We start from the raw sequence: 25,817 nt of genomic DNA, 5'->3' as shown, positions 1-25,817 counted from the left end.
AACATTAGTGATTATTTTTTACTTCTAAAAACAGCTTTTATGTAAACTTATTTTCAAAGAGGTACAAAAGGTAAGAAAGCATGCCTGAGTTTCCTTTTTTCTTAATATAATACTGTCTTCAGCCTGCTTTTCAGTGGAGGGAGTAATGAGTAACAAAATAGACCAAAGGGGAAATATAACTAGAAAAGAGAAGGAAAGATAAAATCCTAATTATATCTAGAGTATTAAAATTTTAGACTCATGGCAAGAGTCAATCTTCTTTCATTCTATTTATGGAGAAAGAAAGAGAGGTGCCTCATGAAGAAAGCAAGAGATCACAAAACCCCGACTTGAAAATAACTCCTTCACATTTTTTTTAAAAACTGTTTTATTTCTGACAGGAGAGACAGAATGCAAGCAGGGGAGGGGCAGAGAGGGAAACACAGAATCTAAAGCAGGCTCCTGGCTCTGAGCTGTCAGACAGAGCCCGTCAGCGGGCTCGAACTCACCAACCATGAGATCGTGACCTGAGCCCAACCTGAGCTTAACTGACTGAACCACCCAGGTGCCCCAATCTCCGACATATAATACTTTCCCAGAAATTATCCAATTATTTAATGATTAATGATATTTTAAATATGTAAGTAATTCTGGGGCACCTGGGTGGCTCAGTCGGTTGAGCATCCGACTACAGCTCAGGTCATGATCTTATGGTCCGTGAATTCAGGTCCCGCATTGGGCTCTGTGCTGACAGCTCAGAGCCTAGAGCCTGCTTCGGATTCTGTGCCTCCCTCTCTCTCTGCCCCTCCCGACTCACACGCTGTCTCTCTCTGCCTCTCAAAAATAAAGAAAACTAATAAAAAAAAATTAAAAAAAAAAGTGATTCTTGGGAAGACTTAACTTACTGATGTAACTAGATTCACAAATAACAAAAGTTTCTGTCTATAAAGAAGTTATCTAAAAGGACCCAAAAGATATATATGCAAGTAACTGTAATACAAAGAAAAGGTAGTAACACAATAGGAGTTACTTCCTGAGGGGATGGGGCTAGAGAAAGTATTACTAGACTTGGGGAAAATTATGACTATCACAAAGAAGATGTTGAGTCTCAAAGGATGGTTGGGGAATCCCCAACAAAGCTTATGAAAAGCATGTATGGAGAACATGCCCAGTTTGGAGGAAGCACAACGTATATGAAAGAGAACAGCTGGAGATACAACTGAAAAGACAGAATGAGTAAGGATCATAAAAAGCTGTAAATGTCAGCAATGACATATTATGAATAAATAATATGAATAAACACAATCTGAATAAAAACAGAAAACATGGGTAAATGACGTCAGTAGGCAAAAAGGACTGTTATGATCACAGTTGCACGTTTGTAAATATTTATCAAGTATTTATAATGTTTTAGCTATATACAGGTGAATAGGATCAGTGGCTCTTGACCTTCCAGGAGTGTGTCAATTCTGGTTCTGTTTGCTTTCAATCTCTTCTTCCTCTTTCTCTGCTGCGAAAGATAGGAAACCTGACCCCACGCAGACAATGTTTCCTAGGCTCCAGGTCAGCTGGCTTCTAGCTGCATCCAAACAATGCGAAGCACTGGTGGGGGACTGGAGGGCAACTGGAAGAAGCCATATTGTTTTCTCTCACTTCTTCTTTACCTTGGCAGAATATCCTCTGTGACAACTGCTCCCTCACCAGACAAGTCTACCTTCCATCTTCCTCAGAGAGAACCCAGCCTCTGGATTGCTTCATCTCTCCTTGTCCTCCTGATTATCATAGTGGCTTCCTGCTGAGGCTACTCTGAGTCTGTTCACATAAGCTGCTTGTCTTAGTTCTTCTATCACCAGTGTAACCAATTCTCTCATTAAATCCCTTCCCTTTAAATACTCACATTGGTTTTAAGTTTTCCTGAACGGACTCTGAATCATATAGAAAGGAACAAACCTATTGAGAAATCCGAAAACAGTTCTGGATCCTATACCCATAAAAATGCCCAACTGTACATAAATCTTTACAGACAGTTTTGGGGGGGCTTCCAAGAACCCTCGAAGCTGGTCTTATTAATCTCTGATCAAAAATACCAAGGACAAAAAGGCAACTTTCAGTTTGGGAATATGAAAAACTACAGGTCGATGATGGTGATGGTTACAGAACAATGTAAATGTACTCAATGCCACAAAATCATACACTTAAAAATGGCTCAAGTGTTGTATATGTTTATATTATGTACATTTCACAAACATAAGTACGGCATTAGATGGAACATCAGGTGGGGTCTAGGAAAAGTATTTGGGGGGCAGGAGGGGTACACGCGTAAGGGTAAAAGAAAAAAAACACAACCCTAATTATGTGAACTCTAAAGGGAGAACTTGTCTATTCTTAGCATTTAGCACAGTGTCCGATACTAAGCAAAGATTTGCTTAAAGAACATTATGAATAAAAGGAACCAACAAAAAGGGAGCTGCTGAAAAAGGTGCTTTGTACTGAAAGAAGAATCATAAGGAAATAATGAAACTATTACTATTTTAGGCTTCTATGCTTTGTAATTATGGATCACCAGGTGCTAACATAACTTCAAGATACATAATACTAAGTGAGAAGAGTACGAATGGGTGTGGGTGGGGAGACTTTCTTTTCTTTTGTATTACACTATACTCTTTTGCACAACTTTAAATTTTGGTAAGTGCATACGTTTTTCAACTTTTAGAATGGGAGGTGTAATGTGAATGCTTTAGGCAGACTTGTTCAATAGTAAATATCAATAGCAAGACTATTTGAGAAGCCACGAAAGAAGTCCAAAAGAAGGCATGGGGGGCGGGCATATTAAGTAGGATTGGTGGCAATTAAAATGGAATGTGAATGACAAAGAATTTTAGGAAAAGAAACAATTAATTTGGAGTTTTTATCCATTAAAAAAACTAGGAAGTCAAGCAGAGCAGATGGCTTGTGGAGAACACAAGTAGGTGTGAATTATTCCAGTTAGAAAATCATATTGCTTTAAGACCGGTTGTTTTTAGCTGGGGGTGATTTTGCCCTCCAGGGAACATACTGGCAATATTTAGAGACATGTGTTAAAATGTCATAAGTGGGTGGGGGGTGGGACTGAGGTCTTACTGGCATCTATCCATACATGCCAGGTATCTAAACATCTCACAATGCACAGGACAGCTCCCCATAATAAATAATTATCTGGTGCCAAAAGTCAATAGCGAACAAGGTGAGAAACCCTGTTAAGGACTTCTATAGTTACATAAAATCCGGTGGATTAACCAAATTGCCAAAACTCAAAAATTCATAACCAAATGATACACCTTCAAGAAAAAACAAAGTATGTCAATATTATCTTCAACACTGTGAAAGTCTACTTTAGGTTATGAGGTTTACCATAAACCTCATAAATGTAACTAACAATTACAAGATAGCCAGCTTTTTCTCACAGATAGAGATGGAGGCTAACTACTGATAAGTTCTCATAAAGTGGACAAAACAGTAACCAAACATTAGCAAAAATACTAGTTTAAGCTTATGTCACTAGTTCCTCCAAAAACGGGCTGTGGAACAGTTAGTCTCTCCTGTTTCCTGCAAAATGTGCTCATCAAAAGCCCCGTGCACGAAGGCCTGTTTTTCTGGGCAGGGCTGAGTATTTAAAAAAGTAAGACTAATGGGATTTTCTAACAATAAGGTAACAGTAGCAACTACTGTGGACACGACGGGAAATTTCATCACAGATGTTTACCATTTACTTTCAAGGGTGTCGCGTATGAGGTCTGCAAACCACTGGCTCGGGATCTGAGGGTTTGAGCTTCCTACAGATCTGGTGCTCAGCAGCACGACCCTCTCCATTCTTTTGGGAACAAACAACAACAAAACCCGTTTCCCACAGAAACAATACGCCCTGACAACAGGCCCGCTGAACCGACCGTCCTCAAATGGAGGAAAACACTAACCATCAGAGCTAGAAAACGTTCAACTGGAAAGCATTTCCTCTGCGAAATTGCTCGCCCGTCCTGTTTTAGAACATGCAGCTGGCATTTCAGACCTCGGTGCCGGACGACTAACTGCGGGGAGGGAGGGTGAGGGATGGGGAGGCAAGATCACCCCCGTTCGCCCCACATTCGTAGTTCTAAGGGCGAGGGACGAATAGGGCGTCGGGAAGGTCTTTCTGCACGACCGGGTGGCTCAGGGACGTCCTCATTTTTCCTAATTAGAACGTGGGTCCGTCCGTCTCGTCCACAAGGCTCCTTGCAGGGGTCCCAACGAAGCTTGCAGGCCCGGCTCCCCCTCCGAATCCGGGCCTCAGGTGTTCCGCCCGGGCTTCTCCTGGGCCCTCCCCTCGCCACGCAGCCTCCGGGGAGCGCAGCATCCACACAAAGAGGCTTAAGCGGTCCGAGAGCCCGGCTGGGGGAGAACGGCCGCCGGTCAGAACTTGCAAACGCGGAGGCAAAGCCCCAGAGCCTCCCCGCCCCGGGAGAACCTCTGGCCCCAAAGGTCGTTCCGTCCTGCTCTGCCTGGCCCAATAACTGTCCCTCCCGCGCCTGCACTCACCCAGAACCAGCCGCGCAATGTCCGAAGGTAACAGCATGACCGAAGCCGCAGCAGGAACCGCAATAGGAGACGAGACTCAGGTGAAAGCCCACACACCGACAGCTCCTGCGCCGCATCTCCCGGTTCCAGTGGCGGCACCGAACCCGCGGCAATTTGGCCCGCCTCTTTCGCCCCACGTCCGCCAATCGCTTCCGCCGGAGAAAGAAAGGCGCCGAAATGAAACCCGCCTCCGTTCCCGTCGGAACTGTCGTCACTTCCGTCCTCGCGTTAGGAGGGGTGGGGCTGAAGGCGGCGAGGAGGTGGGATGCAGGCGCCGGAGCCCAAGTCGGAGGGCGAGCGGAGAGCTCAAGTTCGCATGCCATTGGCGGGCGACGCGCAGGCGCGTTCGCTCAGACGAGCCGAATGTTTTGAGGGGAGCGAGGGCAGGAGGCGGAGAGCGTGCGGGGGTCGTCGCGCATGGGCAGAGCGTGCCCGCTTCTGGGTCACTCTGACTTCTTCCTCCGGACACCCAAGCTGTGCGGGCACGCCGCGTTTGAACCGGAAGCGGGAATAGTGGGTGTCTACTCGGCTGGAACCGCTGTGGACGCGGGAAAGGCGAGTGGAGCGGGATTTAGGCTGCAGCCGCCGCCTCCGCTTTGGGAAATTGCACTCTGGCCGTTCGAGTGCAGCGGTAGGTTTGCGGCGAGCAGGCAGCGGCTTCTGCGTGGGGGTACTTGAGGGGCGTCCAAGCCATTCTGGGCCAGCCCCCTGATGGCGGGTGTACCCTGCTGCTCTCTAGAGGCGTATTATTCCGCGCTGCACTTTCTCCCGCTCTCTCTGCGATCCCGTAGCGGACTTAGCGGAGTTAATAGCCGGGACTCTTCTGCCAAATGCCGCGTTGAGTCCTGCGCGTCCCCTTTCTCTGTCCCTGTATGGACCAGCTGTAACTAAATGACTTGACTAATCATGCCCCCCCTCTTCTTTATTAGATGTGATCTACGAGCATCTGTTGAGGTTTAAACTAGATTGGCGTGCGTTGGAGCGCGGAGTGTGGAATTACTTTTGCTGGAGCTGGAATTCTGGCTGACATCTGCAACCGCGCTGTACAGCCTCCCTTGTGATTATTCTGGCCTGTGGTGAGCACTCAAGAGCGTTCGCTGTTGTTCTTGCAGGGTACCGAGAAGTTTTAGGCTTTTTTTTTTTGTTTTGTTTTGTTTTAAAGAGTGGCAGAGGGAGGGACAGTGAGGATCCCAGGCCGGCTCCAAGCTCAGCGCTGGGCTGGATCGAACGACCCTGGGATCATGACCTAAAAAGAAATCGAGAGCCCCATGCTCAAAGGACCGAGCCACCCGTGTGCCCCGCTGGGCACAGGAAGTAAAAGGACCCTTAGAGCTCAGGGGGATAATCTGAGAGAGAACTGTGACGGCAGAGGAGCAAATGAGGTTGTGTGGTAAGACCTCCAATTGTTCAGTGGCCACTGAACCCGGAGGGGTATGGTAGGGGCCTTGCAGACAAGGGGAAATGCATGTAAAGGCATAAAGTGTGGAAGGTTTCTGAAGCTCAAGAGTGAGGTCTGGCGTGGATTGAAAGATGTGGGCATTTTCAGCATGGTGGGGTCTTAGGGATGGATGAGACAACCCTGGGAGAGCATAGGTTGAGAAGTAAGGACACAAAGATCCTCTTGCAGGTGTGGGTGGAAGAAGAACCAGCAAAAAAGATTAAAGAAACAAAGGGAATAATGATAATTGCTAGCAATGGTTGGGCATTTGCTGTGTTCCAGGCACTGTGTTAAACACGCTCGTGCACCCTTACAAAACCTTTGAAGTAGGCACCCTTACAATACCTTTGGTATTGTTTTTTATTTTATCGTTGACAGAACTGACGTTAGAGGAAATAGCTATCTTGCTCAGGCTTATACAGTTTCTAAATGGCAGGACGAGGATTTGAACCAGTATAATCTAAGTACAGAGCCCACACTATTACACCGGGAAAGAATGGCATGCCAAGGGCAGAATTGTATGCGGGAAGATGGGGTGTAGGTATCATTGTCAAATTCTGTAAAGGGACCAACTTGGTGGAGATCTAAAAAGGGACATTGGATTTGCCATTTCAGAGGCTGTTGCTTAGGAAATGTGTATTGTTTAACTGCATGTTGGTAGTGGAATGTAGATAGTTCTGGATGAATGTATTAATCAAATTCTACCTGATCTGTTGACTCTTTTGCTGTAGCTGACTGCTTTGTAGTTCTTTGGTTTTCTTTCACTTCCTCCAACATACCATGCACTTTTCCATTTTAAGACCTTTTGGTGATACTAGTCTCTGCTGCAGTGTTGGCCCTCTAGCTGTTTCATTGATTGGCACCCGTTCAGATCTTGGCTTTGTTGTAACCTCTGCTGGGATGTGTTCCCTGGCTCCTTATCAAAAGTGATCTTCTCCATTGTTATTGTATATTGTGTTTCCTTTGAGTCATATATCAGTTTGGAATTATACATTTATTTTTCAGTGTACTCGTTTGTCGTCACTCTCCCTCACCACTTCTGACTCCACAAGGGTAGGATTTGTGTCTCTTACCCGTAACATAGTACCTCGAACACAGTTGTTGCTCAGTAAATGTTGCATGTATCAGTGATTGAACATTTCCTGATTGGACTGTTGTGTTTTCTTGAAAGTAATCCATTTTTGGGAAACGGAAGAGAGAAAAATAGAAGGAAGCCAGCAGAAAAATCACAGCTTTAAAAAAGAAAATTTGAGGGCTACATCTTCCTGGAAGTGTCACGTGGTCAGTAAACATGTGATTTTTTTTTTTTTTACATTACAAACAACACGTTTAGTATATCTAGAAATAAATGTGCCTACATTTATGGTTCTTTGGATATTGCTAAGGTGTTTTCATTGGTTACAATCCCAGTTTTGTTTTCCGTATTGACTCACTCCAAGAGGGTTTTAAGCTAAGAGTGAGTAAGAAGGGGGAAGAGTCCTAGGTAAAATTGTGAGGAATGGAAATGAAAATAGCATGAACATGAAAATAATAGTTTTTTTCCCCGAGAAGTTTACGACCAAACAAATAAGACTGTCAAGTAAATAACAACCTGTAATCCACAGCAGTGTAGAGGAGGTTGTACTAGGGATAAGAGTCAGAAAAACCAATGAATAAAAATGAAGAAGTGACTTAGACTTTTCTACCAGTGCAATAGGTAGGCTCATTAGGTAGTGTGCCTTCACTGGATGTTAAAAGAGTGTTGAAATAATTTTGTAGGAGAGATTTCTTTGTACGAAGATTGGACGTGTTCTCTCAGTTCCGGTTTTAAGATCCTGTAAGTGAAATAGCAGCAGGGAAACATACTTGATCTTTAAAGAATGAGTAGAATTTATGTGAATGCATGGGTAAAGGACACCCCCCCCCTTGCCTCTTGAGATAGGTAATACACAAAAAAAGGTACATATTTTCTTTGTAAATATTTATAGTCTAACAAAGATGAAGCTTCTTTGTAAAGTGACTCAAAATTAATGACACGAAATGCTTTTCTTATATGAGTTCTTTTAAAGGTCATCAGAGGTAGGCTTGATTATGTTCAAAAACCTAAGAGGAGAGCTACAGCAATGGCATTCAAGCCCAGTAAGATGTAGTTGATTTTTGACTTTTGCAAGGGATATCTCTGTAGTATTTTTTTTTTAATTTTTTTAACATTTATTTATTTTTGAGAGACAGAGACAGAGCATGAGCAGGGGAGGGGCAGAGAGAGAGGGAGACACAGAATCCAAATCAAGCTCCAGGCTCTGAGCTGTCAGCACAGCTAAGCATCTGACTTCAGCTCAGGTCATGATCTCACTGTCTGTGAGTTCAAGCCCCACATCAGGCTCTGTGCTGACAGCTCAGAGCCTGGAGCCTACTTGAGATTATGTGTCTCCCTCTCTCTCTGCCCCAACCCCACTCATGCTCTGTCTCTCTCTCAAAAATAAATAAACGTTAAAAACAATTTTTTTTTTTAAGTGAGAACCATCAAGCCAGTTGAGACTTAAGTGCTAGGCAAGGTTTGCCAGCTCTGATAACCTCCTAGCTATCAATTCCAGAGCACAGCAAATTAAACTTTTGGCTCAACAAATGACACATCGCTACATATAAGAAAGGGTGCTGCTGTTAAAGTGTTAAATCCTTGGGTGCCCTTTTCCTTGTTCTTGACCTGTCTGTTTTCTGTTTATCTTTTACGTTTTAATAGAAATATCATATACATGGAAAATCCGATAGACTCCACCAAAAGTCTGCTAGAACTGATACATGAATTTAGCAAAGTTGCAGGATACAAAGTCAATGTACAGAAATCAGTTGCATTCTTATACTCTAATAATGAAGCAACAGAAAGACAAATAAAGAAACTGATCCCATTCACAATTGTACCAAGAAGCATAAAATACCTAGGGATAAATCTAACCAAAGTTGTAAAAGATCTGTATGCTGAAAACTATAGAACGCTTATGAAGGAAATTGAAGAAGATATAAAGAAATGGAAAAACATTCCATGCTCATGGATTGGAAGAATAAATATTGTCAAAATGTCGATACTACCCAAAGCTATCTACACATTCAATGCAATCCCAATCAAAATTGCACCAGCATTCTTCTCGAAACTAGAACAAGGAATCCTAAAATTCATATAGAACCGCAAAAGGCCCCGAAGAGCCAAAGTAATTTTGAAGAAGAAGACCAAAGCAGGAGGCATCACAATCCCAGACTTTAGCCGCTACTACAAAGCTGTCATCATCAAGACAGCATGGTATTGGCGCAAAAACAGATACACAGACCAATGGAATAGAATAGAAACCCCAGAACTAGACCCACAAACGTATGGCCAACTCATCTTTGACAAAGCAGGAAGGAACATCCAATGGAAAAAAGTCTCTTTAACAAATGGTGCTGGGAGAACTGAACAGCAACATGCAGAAGATTGAAACTAGACTACTTTCTCACACCATTCACAAAAATAAACTCAAAATGGATAAAGGACCTGAATGTGAGACAGGAAACCATCAAAACCCTAGAGGAGAAAGCAGGAAAAGACCTCTCTGACCTCAGCCGTAGCAATCTCTTACTTGACACATCCCCAAAGGCAAGGGAATTAAAAGCAAAAATGAACTACTGGGACCTTATGAAGATAAAAAGCTTCTGCACAGCAAAGGAAACAACCAACAAAACTAAAAGGCAACCAACAGAATGGGAAAAGATATTTGCAAATGACATATCGGACAAAGGACTAGTATCCAAAATCTATAAAGAGCTCACCAAACTCCACACCCAAAAAACAAATAACCCAGTGAAGAAATGGGCAGAAAACATGAATAGACACTTCTCTAAAGAAGACATCCGGATGGCCAACAGGCACATGAAAAGATGCTCAACATCGCTCCTCATCAGGGAAATACAAATCAAAACCACACTCAGATATCACCTCACGCCAGTCAGAGTGGCCAAAATGAAGAAATCAGGAGACTATAGATGCTGGCGAGGATGTGGAGAAACGGGAACCCTCTTGCACTGTTGGTGGGAATGCAAATTGGTGTAGCCACTCTGGAAAACATTGTGGAGGTTCCTCAGAAAATTAAAAATAGACCTACCCTATGACCCAGCAATAGCACTGCTAGGAATTTACCCAAGGGATGCAGGAGTACTGATGCATAGAGGCACTTGTACCCCAATGTTTATAGCAGCACTCTCAACAATAGCCAAATGATGGAAAGAGCCTAAATGTCCATCACCTGGTGAATGGATAAAGAAATTGTGGTTTATATACACAATGGAGTACTACGTGGCAACAAGAAAGAACAAAATATGGCCTTTTGTAGCAACGTGGATGGAACTGGAGAGTGTGATGTTAAGTGAAATAAGCCATACAGAGAAAGACAGATAGCATATGTTTTCACTCTTATGTGGATCCTGAGAAACTTAACAGAAACCCATGGGGGAGGGGAAGGAAAAAAAAAAAAAAAAGAGGTTAGAGTGGGAGAGAGCCAAAGCATAAGAGACTCTTAAAAACAACAAACTGAGGGTTGATGGGGGGTGGGAGGGAGGGGAGGGTGGGTGATGGGTATTGTTGAGGGCACCTCTTGGGATGAGCACTGGGTGTTGTGTGGAAACCAATTTGACAATAAATTTCATATATTGAAAAAAAAAATAGAAGTGTCATGTCTCCTAGAAAAGGTCTCGGGGACGCCTGGGTGGCTCAGTTGGCTAAGTGTCTGACTTCAGCTCAGGTCATGATCTCGCAGTTCTTGAGTTCGAGCCCCATGTTGGCTTCTGTGCTGACAGCTCAGATCCTGAATCCTGCTTCGGATTCTATGTCTCCCTCTCTCTGCCCCTCCCCTGCTCACGCTCTGTCTCTGTCTCTCAAACATTAATAAAACCATTAACAAAAAAATTAAAAAAAAAAAAAGAAAAGTTCTCAGAACAATAAATTACATGTTTTCTATTTTTATCCCACTGCTGCACACAAATTTACATGTTTGAAGCTTTGTTTTGATATATTTTAAGAAAATCTCAGTTGAACATGGAAACGTTAAGAAAAACCACTGTATGTTTGAGCACAGTATATCTCTAGTTGTGTAGTTTGACCTGCCTATGTATTAATACCACAATCCGAAGGTCTAAAGTAATTTTGCATGTATGTATTTTTTACAGTGACGTTTTCTGAAATTCTGAACCATGAGTCTAGCACTTAACGATCTGCTTATTTGCTGTCGTCAATTGGAACACGATAGAGCTACAGAACGAAGGGTAGTAAATTCCTGAAATTTTATATTTCCTTGTAGCAGGTGTGTGATTGGCAATCCATTACCATGTTCTTCTTCATTTTCAGAAAGAAGTTGAGAAATTTAAGCGCCTTATCCGGGATCCTGAAACTGTTCAACACTTAGATCGGCATTCAGATTCCAAACAAGGGAAATACTTGAATTGGGATGCTGTTTTTAGGTATTCCATTCTAATTTCATTTTAGCGTCTTTAGTTTTTGCTTTCATTTTTATTTGTTGTGGTATTTTTGTGTATGTAGGTGTTACTTTGCTCCCTATATACAATTGTGCTTCGTATATAAAATTGGTGCTTAACATTCATCTGAAACATAAGTTTTAAAGGATGTTCATGTAGAAAAAGTTACATTTTTTAAGTCATTTGATCAATAAAAGGTCTTAGACATATCTCACTCAAGATTAGAGAAAATTCTGGGGTGCCTGGGTGGCTCAGTATGTCGAGTGTCTGTTTCTCAGTTTCAGCTCAGGTCATGATCTCACACTTCATGAATTCGAGCCCCATGTCAGGCTCTGCGCTATGCAGATTTAGTTGATTTTTGACTTTGGCAAAATCCTCTTTCTTTGCTATTTCCTACTTGGTGCTTTCTCTCTCTAGAAAATAAATAAATGAATGAATGAAAAGATTAGAGAAAATTCCTTTCATACTAGTTAGTTCAAAAGTCTTAATTTCTAATTCGAGAAAAAAATTAAGTTATAAAAAGTACTTTATTATTTTTGCATCTTTTAAAGCTTGTTTATTTATTTTGAGAGAAAGAGAGAGAGCATGCAGGAGGGTGAGGGACAGAGAGAAAGGGAGAGGGAGAGAATTCCAGGCAGGCTTTGCACTGTCAGTGCTTGTGGAGTTTGACACCCAGGCTTGAACCCACAAACTGTGAGATCATGACCTGAGCTGAAACCAAGGGCCGGATGTTCAGCTGACTGAGTCCCACCCGCACCCCTGTTATTTTTACATCTATATTGCTGTAAGTAACTGCCATATGTTAAATTTTAACAATAACAAACAAAATTCAGGATTCAGGCATTGGAAAGACAGAATTGATTAGTGGACTGGAGTGGCAGACAGAATTGATGCTTTTTTACATTAAAATATAATTTTTAACTGTGAAGTCTGTAACTAGAAATAGATCGTAAGACTTAGGGCACATGAGTGAAATATTTTAAATTAATAGAGAATACTGGGAAACATGAAACAACATTTTCAGTCAAGGAAGTTGTTAGTATTTAGAAAGAACACTTTTATTTTTACTGCGTATTTGGTACTGGAATGACTTACAGATTTCAATGCAGATAACATGAAAAATACATGATTCTCTTCCTCTGGTTAGTTTATTTCGAATACCACAACTATAGTTATTATCTAAAGATGACTTTTGCGTAAACTGTTCAGATCGGTCAGAGATGCACTTGGCACTTTCAGCTAATCATGAATATTTTCTAGGCAGCCTTTATTCCAAAGGTAGAAGTGTTACCAACTGCTTAGGGAAGGTGTGGGTTGTACAGAATAACAGGCAATAAAGAATCAAGAGCCCTAAAACAATTGTAAGCTTTTAATAATAAGGTGAAAAAGCAAGCAGGAAAGCAACAGAAAATCACGGAGGCTCCAGATCCAGACCAGACTTTAAGCGGGTGTGGTGGGGCTTAGGCCTTGAAAGAGAAAATTGTTTTATTTAGCTGGTACATTGATGGCACATTGTGGCTTGTTCTCTGTATAATGGCATAAGGACTTTTTAGAATTGTTGCAATAATTTTTTTTTTTAATGTTTATTTTTGAGAGAGACTGTGTGAGTGGCGGGGGGGGGGGGGCATGCGCAGAGAGAGTTGGAGACATAGAATCCGAAGCGGGCTCCAGGCTCTGAGCTGTCAGCACAGAGCCCGATGTGGGGCTCGAATTCACGAGCTATGAGATCATGACCCAAGCCGCAGTCAGCCATCCACCCAACTTAGCTACCCAGGCGCCCTGAACTGTTGTAATAATTTAAGCATTTAATGAGTTTTCTGAAATTCTACTTTGTTTTCTTGAAGATTTTTACAGAAATATGTTCAAAAAGAAACAGAATGTCTGAGAACAGCAAAAGCAGGTGTATCAGCCTCAACACAAGCCACCAGGCAGAAAAAGATGCAAGAAATTAGTAGTCTGGTCAAATACTTCATCAAATGTGCAAATAAAAGTAAGTGCTGTTGTTAGTTGTAACGAGCTGGTTTATTAAGAGTTACTGTTGCCTGAGTCTGGTTGTAATGTGTTGAGGTAATAGTTGATGCTAACTCTAATCTCTAGTACATATCATGGTTTTTAATACTATAGATTTAACTATTTGGATGAATTTATGCAAGCATGGAATGGTAGTGCCTGGATTGAAAGATTAAAAATTACTATTCCAGCTGCCCGTTCTTCTTCTTGGACCCCCTCTATTTGTTCTTAGCACTTAGGTGGCCTTAATGATGAACATAACCTTTTGAGGCCTTTTTTTTTTTTTTTTTTTTTTTTTTTTTGCTATCTTTGAATAGCTTTAATAGTAGTAAAAACTTGTCTCCCTTTGTTATTTATTGCTTCTGCCTTCTCAGGTAATAAAGACACATCCCAATAAATTTTTTCAAAATGGTATCCTTTGAGGTATTTGAAGTTAGCCATGACATTTTCTCTGAGGCTTTTTCTCTAAGCTAAACAGATAAACTTCCTTCAGCTCGTATGACCTAGTATTTGTGTCAGTCTCTTCTGAATTTTCTTCAATTTAATTCTCTCTCAAAGTGTGGGACTCAATTATAGGTATGTTCTGATTGGTACAGAGCAGTGCATGACTCGTATATCTTTTATTCTATACTTGTAACTCATTTTGAGATCACAGTGGCTTTCTTGGCAGTCAAAACCCACTCTTGTAACTATAACTGTGCCTTCTATTGATTAAAAAAGAAAATAACTGTGATTTTTTTGCTTCTGTTGAGCCACATATTTCCATTTTGAACTGATGCGGTGAATGCTTTAAAGAGTTCATATTTTTGAATCAAAACACAGGATCCTTGTAGGCTCATGTAAAGAAACGGGCTTCATACAATCCTGAAAGCTAGAAGCAGAAATGTTTGTGTACAGACTCTTCGGCTTAAACTCTGTTCACTCTTCAAAGATGTGGCTTTGTTGGGAATGCGAGCTGGTGCAGCCACTCTGGAAAACAGAATGGAGGTTCCTTAAAAAACTAAAAATAGAACTACCCTACGACCCAGCAGTTGCACTACTAGGCATTTATCCAAGGGATACAGGTGTGCTGTTTTGAAGGGACACGTGCACCCCAGTGTTTACAGCAGCACTATCAACAATAGCCAAAGTATGAAAAGAGCCCCAATGTCCACCGAAGGATGAATGGATAAAGAAGATGTGGTGTGTGTATATATATACACATACGCAATGGAGTAGTACTCGGCAATCAAAAAGAATGAAATCTTGCCATTTGCAACAATGTGGATGGAACTAGAGGGTATTATGCTAAGTGAAATTAGAAAAAGACAAAAATCATACGACTTCACTCATATGAGGACTTGAAGAGACAAAACAGATGAGCATAAGGGAAGGGAAACAAAAATAATATAAAAACAGGGAGGGGGACAAAACAGAAGAGACTCATAAATATAGAGAACAAACTGAGGGTTACTGGAGGGGTTGTGGGAAGGGGGATGGGCTAAATGGGTTAAAGGGCACTAAGGAATCTACTCCTAAATCGTTGCACTATGTGCTAACTAATTTGGATGTAAACTGAAAACAATTAAAAATAAATTTTAAAAAATGTGGCTTTGCGATACCAAGTTTAGTTTAAGAATCAGAAACGCCATTGAGTCACTGTATATTGGACACCTGAAAGAAATATGACACTGTAGGCTATCTTGGAGTTAAAATAAGGAACTTAGTAAAATAAAAAGAATCAGAAAAGGCCAGTGTTGGTAAATGTTATTGAGTAGAAGGATACAGATGGTTAGCAAATGATATTTTAGAATGGTGGTATGAGACTTGAGTCTAAAAAGTGGTGGTTTAGGAGAAATTTATTTTTCCAGCTCTGAGATGCCAGTTGTGTGGATAGGGGCAAGCCCATGTCAGGGACTCCAGCATGGACAGAGGAAAGCTACACTGAAATACTCTGCACCTGCTTTTGCCCTGTAGGATAGCCCTGCATTTATTAAAATTTGATTTCTTGGCTACTGACATTGGGTTCTTATTAGATTTTAATCTGTACTTAGAGAGTAAGGAGAGAACGATACCCAAGCCCATTTGTAACCCCTCAGAAAACTTTGCAGCATGTAATTTTGCATTAGAGTGAAAAGACCTTCAGTCACAAAATTAACAGTGGACATCACATTTGAAAATGTGTGAAAGTATCAATATTTTGTTTATAGGAAAGAGTAGTTAAAATTATCAATATAAGATCATTTAAATGGTTGAAAAGTGGTTGTTTTCATTTGAAGCTTCCTTTTCTTTCAGGTTTAACTTTGAATTTTTTTTAAATGTTTATTTATTTTTGAAGGGGAGAGATGGGGGGTTTGAGTGAGGGACGGGTAGAGAGAGAGGAAGTCACAGAATCTGAAACAGGCCCCAGGTTCCGAGCTGTCACCACAGAGCCTGATGCGGAGCTCGAACTCGTGACCTCATGTGCCCTGAGATCAAGACCTGATCTGAAGTCTGATGCTTAACTGATTGAGCCACCCAGGTGCTCCAGTTTCAGGTTTAACTTTGTAACTTAAATGTCTTTAACCTCAGAACAAAGGTAGGGTGTTACTATTATGTCATCTCACTTCTTTGTGTTTTTCAAAGAGGTGAGAGAATTGATGGGAATTGAAACACATGTGCAGACTTTGCCAGACTTAGTTAGCACTGGTATTCAAAGTGTGACGAAAGAAACAGATTGAAAAAAGACAGTTGGGAAGGAACCAATAAGCATTTGTTCATTCTTTTATGTAGGCATTTATCTGCTTCTGCACAAAGCACATTTGTAAAATGTTAAGTTCTGTGAGGTTCCTTAAATCCTTTTCAGCCAACTTAGTTGTCCTCTGGAGGCAGATTTTTATAGAAAAGAATGTCAGCATAATTCTTAAGGCCTTTCTCAAATTTGGCAGAGGAAGGAAATATGTTGGGACTAAGACCATAGGGAAATGTGATTTCATCCTGACATTAATTTATGCAGTTAATAAATGTTTACTAAGCAAACACTATTTAGGACAGTTACTGGGTTGTGTTGCAATATAGAGATTAATTCCTTAGGAATGTTATAATATAACAGACGTTATGGATAAGAAAATGTTACAAGGACCATAAGAGAAAGATACACAGGGTGTTAAAGCAGAGGATCGTGGGATTGTGCATTTCATGATTGGCCAGAGATGCCTAAAATTGTAATAGAGGACACAAATGAAAATAGTACTCCGATTATGTCAGTGTGTATTTGCTTACTGTAGTTTGATGGTTGTCACCATATGAAAATGCTGAACTAGAATATGATCAGATACATATGATTTGCGACCTGCTGATAGCTTATAACAAAAAAAATGTTAATGTGTGGTTTTAAGATTGTTAATGTTGAAATAGGATAAAATTTTAGCCGCAACATCAGTGTGATTTGCTGAAAATAAGAAACAGTTTTTAAATATCCTTTTGTTAAGAGTATATCCTTTAGTACTGAATTTTTGGGACCTCTAGTAAATAAAAGAGGAAATATTACTGCCTTACATACTTGTATGCCATACATGCTGTTGTAGGATTTGAAAGTAATTTGATTTTTAGTGTAAATATCTTCCTTACAATCTCAAGTTATTCTAATGAATTCGTTCTTTTTAAAAAGTACCAAGAAACGTTGGATCATTTTAGGTCTAATTCCAGAAGTTGTGAATTATTAAGGATAGGATGAATGATTGTTTTTGCTATATATTCCCATAGAGATCAGCAAACTTCTTTTGTCAAGGGACCAGACTGTAAACGTTTTTGACTTTTCAGGCTCTCTAGTCTGTCTCAGTTATTGAGCTCTGCTGTTGTGGCATAAAAGTAGCTGTAGACAATACATAAATGAATGGATGTGGCTGTGGCCCCGTAAAGCTTTCTTTCCCAAAACAGGCAGCTGGCTGCATTTTGCCCACAGGCCATAGTTTGCTGCTCCCTGCTCTGTGAGAAAGAGGTTAATAGTAATTTCCCACATGGAATTATTTATATAGTTGTACTTCCAGGTGTTCTTACTTGTCTTAAGATTTATACGTTTTTATTTACTTGCTTGTTTATTTTTAAATAGGAGCACCCAGACTAAAATGTCAAGAACTCTTGAATTATGTCATGGATACGGTGAAAGATTCGTTTAATGGTACTGTTTATGGAGCCGACTGCAGCAACATACTGCTCAAGGATATTCTTTCAGTGAGAAAATACTGGTGTGAAATAACTCAGCAACAGTGGCTAGGTATGTTTTGAAGTTTGTTATTTTTGAATTTTTTCTGTGAAATGAAATGTCAGTAAAAGGCTGGTCGGAATCTGTATCCCCCAAATGACCTGGCCGTTTCACAGTATCCTGGTAAAATGAAATGGTTACAGAATCCAACACCTAGTTTCATTTTTTAAGGACTTCCGAAGTTATTGTCTCTATCATAGGTAAGGAGTTACAGAATTGAAAGAAGCCATACCTGTCCTCAAGAACTTGACAGGCCAGTGGCAGGAAAAAACCAAGTAAACCAAAAATTCTAACACACTATGACATAGATATGTTTGGAAGCCGTGACTTCACAGATCAATGACACCCAAACCCCACCATGATTAAAGTACAAAGAAGAAAACCAGTAGGGAGAGGTGTTGTAGAAGTGAAAGCAACAGAGTTTCAGGTTGGAAGGGGGATGACGTTTTAAGTGTGGTGGAAATGATAAAACACAGAAGAATCCATTGGATTAGGCTTGTAGCAGGTCACTTGTAAGGTAGCGCACATTACGGATAGCACAGGATGTACAGGCCCCAGTGACTACAAGATGAGGAGAGTGGGTGCCAGGGAGGAATCGAGTGTTTTTGACAGCCTGTAGGTGAAAGTTAGTAGAGACCACAAAGGAAGGAAGTTAGGGTCAGAGGCTGAAACATTTGAGTTTATTGATTTCAGAGGTGGAGCATTTCCGTTGCTGAGTGGGTTCAATGGGTGAGAATGGGATTTCGCTTTAGTGAAGCCACTCTTAAGCCATATCAGAGTCGTCTAATACAACCACCTCTGAAAATCTAAAAGCTCAGTATTTTTCATTGTAAATATTCAAGATAAATTTTGCTGACTACCTGAAAAGATGTTTGTATTATTTGTCGTCAGTTTCTCGTTTCAAAATGAGATATATGTGGATGGTAAAACCATGACCTGATCAGTGCTCTGCATTATACTCTACTGTTCCCACATGAAGGAAAGCCTTCTGAGCTGCTGTATTAATTTCTTAGATGTCATCTGGGGCCTCTGTTGTTGTTCTGGACGTAAGGGAGGCTGTGTCCCAAATCCGACCCTCAACAAGTCTTGTAGAGAATAGGCTAGTGATATCCAGGATACTGTGACACCTGTCTATGACCAAAGTGGTCCATCCTAAGTATTCAGAGGGTTTGTGTATCTTAGATTATTACATGTAACCACAGGTCTCACTGAAACAAAGGTGGTCCTTCCTGTAGCATCCTAAGTATGGTTCCATCATCTGGCATGTTCTCTGAAACGCTCTTTTTATTTTTAAGCATACTACTTTCACTTCTCACCATCTGCCCCTTGGTTGAATTGTTTTTCTAGTTAGCTCCCTCCTCTGATGAGAACTTGCTTCTTTAATGAGGACTTTGCTCAAGAAGTGAAGTTTATGTTCAGAACCCATCTTTAGTAGTGATGTTGATGGAGCCCATGGTTAAGGATGAGACTTTTTAGAGGGAGAGTTTTTGTTTTTTTTTTTTTTAATTTTTTTTAACGTTTATTTATTTTTGAGACAGAGAGAGACAGAGCATGAACGGGGGAGGGTCAGAGAGAGGGAGACACAGAATCTGAAACAGGCTCCAGGCTCCGAGCTGTCAGCACAGAGCCCGACGCGGGGCTCGAACTCACGGACCGCGAGATGGTGACCTGAGCCGAAGTCGGCCGCTTAACCGACTGAGCCACCCAGGCGCCCCTAGAGGGAGAGTTTTGAGGAGATGAGAAGATGGCCTGAAGCCAGCCAGCATTTTCATACAAAGTTTGGAATCCGTTTGTTGATTTCTACAAAAAACCCTGCTGGGATTTTGGTAGGGATTGCACGGACTCTACTGAACAATTATGGAAGAATAGACTTCTTAACCATGTAGAGTCTTCCAATCCATGAACATGATGTATTTCTTTGTTTAGGTCTTTGTTTTTGTTGTTGTAGTTGTTGTTGTTCTCTTCCAAATTTTTATTTAAAATCAAGTTAGTTAATATATAGTGTTAGTATTTATTTCAAAAGTAGAATTTAGTGGTTTATCACTTATATACAACACCCAGTGCTCATTGTAATAGGTCTTTTTTGACGTAAAGAAATCAATGTTTTATGATTATCAGCATACAGGGTTTGTATATTTTTATTAGATTTATATAGCAATAGTTTATAAATTGTATAATGTTAAAATTTTCAATTTCTGTATTGTTCATTACTATCATACAGAAGTACAGCTGATTTTAGTGTATTAATCTTGTGTCCTGGGACCTTGCTAAAATCACTTATTAGATCTAGGAGTTCTTTTTTACCTTCTGTGGGGTTTTGTCTTTAGGCAGTCCTGTATCTGTGTTTTTTCCATTCATTTCTGAGCTGTGTGACTTTTATTTATTTTTTTCTGCTGTATCCTATTGACAAAGAGCTTTAGTATGATTTTTTTAAATGGTGAAACGTACATGACATAAAATTTACCGTCTTAACCATTGTTAAGTGTGCAGTTCAGTGGCGTTACGTATTATATCCACATTGTTGTGCAACCATCACCTTCCATTTCCAACACTTTTCTCATCTTCCCAAACTAAAACTGACTCCTGCAGCCCTTGGCAACCATTCTGCTTTCTGTATCTGTAAGTTTGACCACCCTGGCCGCCTCGTGTAAGTGAAATCATACAGTGTTTGTCCTCTTGTCAGTGGCCCATTTCACTCGTGTCTTCAAGGTTCATCCATGTCGTAGTGTGTCTCGCAACTTACTTCCTTTTTAAGGCTGAGTAATATTCTACTGTGTGTATATACTACATTTTGTTTATCCATTCATCTGTCATTGAGCATTTGAGTGGTTTCTACCTTTTGGCTGTTGTGAATAATGCTGTTATGAACATGAGCGTACAAATAGCTCTTTGAGTCCTTTCTTTTGGGGGGGAGGGTGGCACAAAGGTGATTTTATTAAAGCACAGGGACAGGACAGGACCCTTGGGTAGGAAGAGCTGCCTGAGTCCTTTGTTTCAGTTCTTTTGTGTATTTATCCAGAAGTAGAATTACTGCATTATATGGTAACTCCGTGTTTAATTTATTGAGGAACCACAAAACTTTTCCTCAAGGGCTGCATTGTTTTACAGATCCACAATCACAAACGTTCCCAGTGTCTCCACACTCTTACTACCAACACTTGTTCTTTTTCTTGTTTTGATAGTAGTCCTCCTAATGTGAATGCGTATGAAGTGGTGTCTCGTTGTGATTTTGATTTGCATTTCTCTAATGACTTTAACACGTACTTATTGGCCATTTGCACATCACCTTTGGAAAAGTATCTATTCCTGTCTTCTGTCCAGTTTTTATTCTATGTATCTGTGTGTCTATTTATTTATATATTTTTGAGTGAGTGAAAGAGAGAGAAAGGGCGTGAGTGAGCAAGGGGCAGAGACTGAGAATCCCACAAGGGGCAGAGAGTGGGACGGAGGGAGGGAGAGAGTGAGGGGCAGAGAGAGAATTCCACATGGGCTCCGCACTGTCAGTGCTGGGCTTAAGCTCACCTGACGTGGGGCTTGATCTCAGGAATGGTGAGATCTTGACCTGAGCCAAAGTCGGATGCTTAACCAACTGAGCCACTCAGGTGCCTCCTTTGTCCAGTTTTTTTTTTTTTTTTTTTTTTAATTTTTTTTTTTTCCAACATTTTTTTTTATTTATTTTTGGGACAGAGAGAGACAGAGCATGAACGGGGGAGGGGCAGAGAGAGAGGGAGACACAGAATCGGAAACAGGCTCCAGGCTCCGAGCCATCAGCCCAGAGCCCGACGCGGGGCTCGAACTCACGGACCGCGAGATCGTGACCTGGCTGAAGTCGGACGCTTAACCGACTGCGCCACCCAGGCGCCCCCTTTGTCCAGTTTTTAATCAGCTTGTTATCTTGTTGTTGAAATGTAGGAATTATTTACATATTCTGGATGTTAACCCCCGATTGTCAGATATATGGTTTGCAACTATTTTCTCCCATTCCATGGGTTGCTTTAACGCTGACAATAGTGTTCTTTGGTATACAAAAGTTAAGTCAACCTTGCATTCTTGGGACATACCCTCCTAGGGCATGATGTATTATTCTTTTTACGTATTACTAGATTGAATTTGAAGGTTATTTTTGGAAGGTGATTTTTAACTATGAATTCAATTTCTTTAACAGATATGGGAATGTTTAGTTTATTTCTTTTTTAGTTAGCTTTAATAACTTGTGTAAGAATTTGTACACTTTATCTAAATTGTTTAATGCAGGAGCGTAAAGTTGTTCTTAAACATTATTACCTTGTTGTCCTTTTAACGTATGTAGGCTTGATTTGGTATTGCCTCTTTCATTATGGATTTCTGGTATTATTCTTCCCTTATGTTTATTTTGGGTTTAATTTGTTCTCTAGTTTCTTAACGTAGAAGCTTACATCATTGGTTTGAGAGCTTCTTTCCTAATATGTGTATTTAATATAATAAACTTTTCTCTGAACACTGCTTTGTCACATCTCACGCGTTTTGGCATTGTTACATTTTCATTTTTCTTCAAGACTTGTTTTTCTTGAAAGTTCTTCTTTGACCTGTGGATTATTTAGAAGTGTGTTATTTAATTTCCAATTGTTTGGGGGTACTTTCCTATTTTTTATTTCATTTTCCCTTTTATGGTTTTTAGTCTAATTACATTATTGCCAGAGAACATACTTCTTATAACGTATTTATAATTATTATGACTTCTTTTATGGCCCAGGATAAAGTCTAATTTGATGAATGCTCCATATGCATTTGAAAAGAAAGTCTATCTGCTGTTATGGGTGATTCGTTCTGTAAATGGCAACTAGAGTCAGTTGGTTGATGGTGTTCAATCCTGTAACAGACTGGTGTGAGAGCTTGAGTGACAAGTGAGGAGATGGAAGAGCAAAACGACACTTTCCAAAGCTTTGGTCGTAAGGTGAAGGGAAAGAGGGGTCCTGCTAGAGAGGAGAGTAACTAGAGTATGCCTAAATGTAATCAGAAGGATTTCATGCAGAGAGAGTGTGTGAATACACAGGAAAATGGACTGTGTTTTCTGAGAATAAGTGTTTCCAAAGGAAGAGCTCTGGGATTGTCCCAAGGAAGAGGGCAGGTTTTCTAATGAGGTAGGAAGGAAGAAACGTGAAAACCTCTCGTGGCTTTCCTGTAAAACTGGCAAGAAATGTCGACTCCCCCTTTGCTCGGCCTTGGAAGCGCGGGGTAGCTCTGCCTACCTCTCTGACCTTAACCAAAAGCCTGCCCCCGTCCTTCTGATCTCTGTGTTCTGGCTACAGTGGCCCTCATTCAGATTCTCTAACCCAGTGGTCTCCAGACACTTTAAAAAACAGACTGCATTTTTTTAGAGCCATTTCAGATTCATCGCAAAATTGAGCAGGAAGTACAGAGTCCGCGCGAGCCCTCACACACTGGCACGGCTTCTGCTCTTGTCAACTTCCTGCATCAGAGTGGCACGTTTGTTTCAGTCCACGCACCCATACTGACCCCTCCTGTCACCTGGCATTCACAGTTGACATTGGGATCACTCCTGGTGCCGTCCGTTCTATAGATTGTGACATATGTGTCATGAGGGGTATTTACCATTATAGTGTCACATAGAATGGTTTCACTGCCATAGAAATCTTCCATGCTCTATCAGTTCATCCTTCCCTTCCCACTGATCCCCAGCAACCAGTGATCTTTTTACAGTCTCTCTAGGTTTACCTTTTCCAGAATGTGATGTAGTTGGTATCATGTGGTCATAGTACATAGTCTTGTCACGCTGGCTTATTTCACTTAGTAATATGCATTTCAGGTTCCTCCGTGCCCCCTCGTGGCTTGATAGCTTACTTCTTTTTAGCGCTGAATAATATTCCATTGGCTGCATGTGCCACACTGTAATTTTCCATTCATTTACTGAAGGACACCTTGATTGCTTCCAGGCTTTGACAGGTTATGAATAAAGCTGCCATAAACATCTGTGTGCAGATAGGTTTCCAGCTCATTTCAGTAAATACCAAGAAGTATGATTGCTGGATCATATGGTAAAACTTTGTTTAGTTTTATAAGAAGCTGCCAAAGCTCTCTTCCCAAATGGCCGTTATTGATTTCTATGTCAGTAGAGCTTAATTTTTTATTTGTAATTACTTCTAATTTAAAAAATAAGAGTTCTAGTATTTCCTTCTCACACGGCTACGGATCATCTCGCACTGTTTCGAGAGTGCAAGCCCTTTCTTGCCTCATGACGTGTCCTCCTCTTGTTAGAGGCTACCCTTTGTTTGGCTGGTTTCTTCTCATCCTGCAGGTCTCAACTTAATGCCACTGCTGTGTTCTGGTCTCCCCTTCTAAATTTGTTCCTGTCTTTCCATATTCTACCATAGTACCCTGTTTCCTCAGGATTCTCGCAGAGTCGTGACACCGAGGCTTTTTTCTTTAATTTTTTCTAACGTTTATTTATTTTTGAGAGAGAGAGAGAGCGCGAGAGAGAGCGCGCGTGCGCGGGGGAGGGGGAGACAGGGAGACACAGAATCAGAAGCGGCTCCAGGCTCTGAGCTGCCAGCAAAGAGCCCGATGCAGGGCCTGAACCCATGAACCATGAGATCATGATCTGAGCTGAATTCAGATGCTCAACCCAGGTGCCCCAAACACGGAAGCTTTTTATCCAGGAAGGAACTTTATTTGTGCCAGCACCACTCAGTTGGGTTCCTACCCAAAGAACTGAGCACTCAACGTCACATGGCATAGGTTTGTTTTGTTTTGTTTTAATTTTTTTTTTTTAACGTTTTATTTTTGAGACAGAGAGAGAGAGAGCATGAACAGGGGAGGGTCAGAGAGAGGGAGACACAGAATCCAAAGCAGTCCAGGCTCTGAGCTCTCAGCACAGAGCCTGATGTGGGGCTCAAACTCACGGACCGCGAGATCATGACCTGAGCCAAAGTCGGACGCTTAACTGGCTGAGCCACCCAGGCGCCCCTCATGGCATAGTTTTTTAAAATACATTTTCTATTTCTTTGTCTCCCCATATATGGTAACACACATAAACATGCAGTCTAAGTAGTCTCAGTTTCCAAGGTCATGAGGGATGTTGTCACGCAGGCAGATAGCCAGGTTACCTTGAAGTTTTCTCTCCCTTTTTTTCTCCCCTTAGGGAGAGGACCCTACCACAATAGTACTTTTGTGAAAATAAATAACACACTTCTGAATTCATGGGTCAAAAGAAAAGTCTTCAAGGAAATCAAAGTATACTTAGAACTGGATGAAAATGAAAAAAAAAATACAAGATGTCAAAATTTGTAGAATGCAGCTAAAGTTATATGGAAAGGGCAATTTTTATAGCATCGACTGCCCATACTCGGAAGGAGGAAAAGTCTCACATCAGTAACCTTAGCTTCCACCTCAAGAAACGAGAAAAGCAAAACCAAACTCTTTGAAGCAAGGGGAAGTAAAGAAATCACTGGAATTGAAAACAGAAAAACAAGAGAGAACAATTAATTAAATAAAAAGCTGATTCTTTGACAACATCAAGAAAATCTAGAACCGCTAGCAGGAGTGACTTACATACAAAAGAAGACACAAATTGCTGATATGAGGAAGGAAATAGATACAGTTGCATGTTTTGCAGCTATTAAAAGAGTATTGACATACTATGGACAACTCTATGCATTTAAATGCAGCAGTTCCTTTATGGATTCCTTCTTTTTTTTTTTTTTTAATGTTTATTTTTGAGAGAGACCGAGCGTGAGTGGGGGAAGGGCAGAGAGAGACGGGGAGACACAGAATCTGAAGCAGGCTCCAGGCTCCCAGCTGTCAGTGCAGAGCCTGATGCAGGGCTCGAACTCAGGAACTTTGAGATCATGACCTGAGCCGAAGTCAGGTCTTAACCGACTGAGCCACCCAGATGCCTCTGGACCAGTTCCTTTAAACCACATCCTATCAGAACTCACCCACTGTGAAATAGATACTCTGAATAGTTATGAATCGATAATTTAAAACCACTCATAAAAGACACTGGGAACAAGGCAAGGATGTGTGCCCTCCCCACTCCTGTTGAGCCTTGCAGTAGAGGTTCTACTGTTAGGGCAGTAGGCCAGGAAAGGAAATAAAAGGCGT

The 25,817-nt window shown here is 41.0% G+C and overlaps 2 protein-coding genes across 2 annotated transcripts in view; one reads left to right on the top strand and one right to left on the bottom strand.

Moving 5' to 3' along the window:
• Nucleotides 1–4,725, bottom strand: part of LOC109278701 (protein NPAT) — a 53,108-nt gene extending 48,383 nt beyond the window's left edge. The window contains exon 1 of the mRNA XM_019469259.2: nt 4,531–4,725. Within this exon, the coding sequence (XP_019324804.2) occupies nt 4,531–4,567 (37 nt within the window). The 5' untranslated portion in view covers nt 4,568–4,725. The remainder of the gene's footprint in view (nt 1–4,530) is intronic.
• Nucleotides 4,726–5,093: 368 nt separating this feature from the next.
• ATM (ATM serine/threonine kinase) overlaps nt 5,094–25,817 on the top strand; it is a 131,709-nt gene continuing 110,985 nt past the window's right edge. Inside the window, 7 exon segments of the mRNA XM_019469253.2 lie at nt 5,094–5,200; nt 5,499–5,682; nt 7,179–7,288; nt 11,180–11,275; nt 11,358–11,470; nt 13,330–13,475; nt 17,565–17,729. Coding sequence (XP_019324798.2) covers nt 11,204–11,275; nt 11,358–11,470; nt 13,330–13,475; nt 17,565–17,729 — 496 coding nt within the window. The 5' untranslated portion in view covers nt 5,094–5,200; nt 5,499–5,682; nt 7,179–7,288; nt 11,180–11,203.

This window comes from Panthera pardus, unplaced genomic scaffold (assembly GCF_024362965.1).
Source record: "Panthera pardus isolate Hobbes unplaced genomic scaffold, ASM2436296v1 HiC_scaffold_12, whole genome shotgun sequence".
In the NCBI taxonomy this organism is placed as follows: Eukaryota; Metazoa; Chordata; class Mammalia; order Carnivora; family Felidae; genus Panthera; species Panthera pardus.
This window is presented reverse-complemented; position numbering and strand designations above follow the sequence as displayed.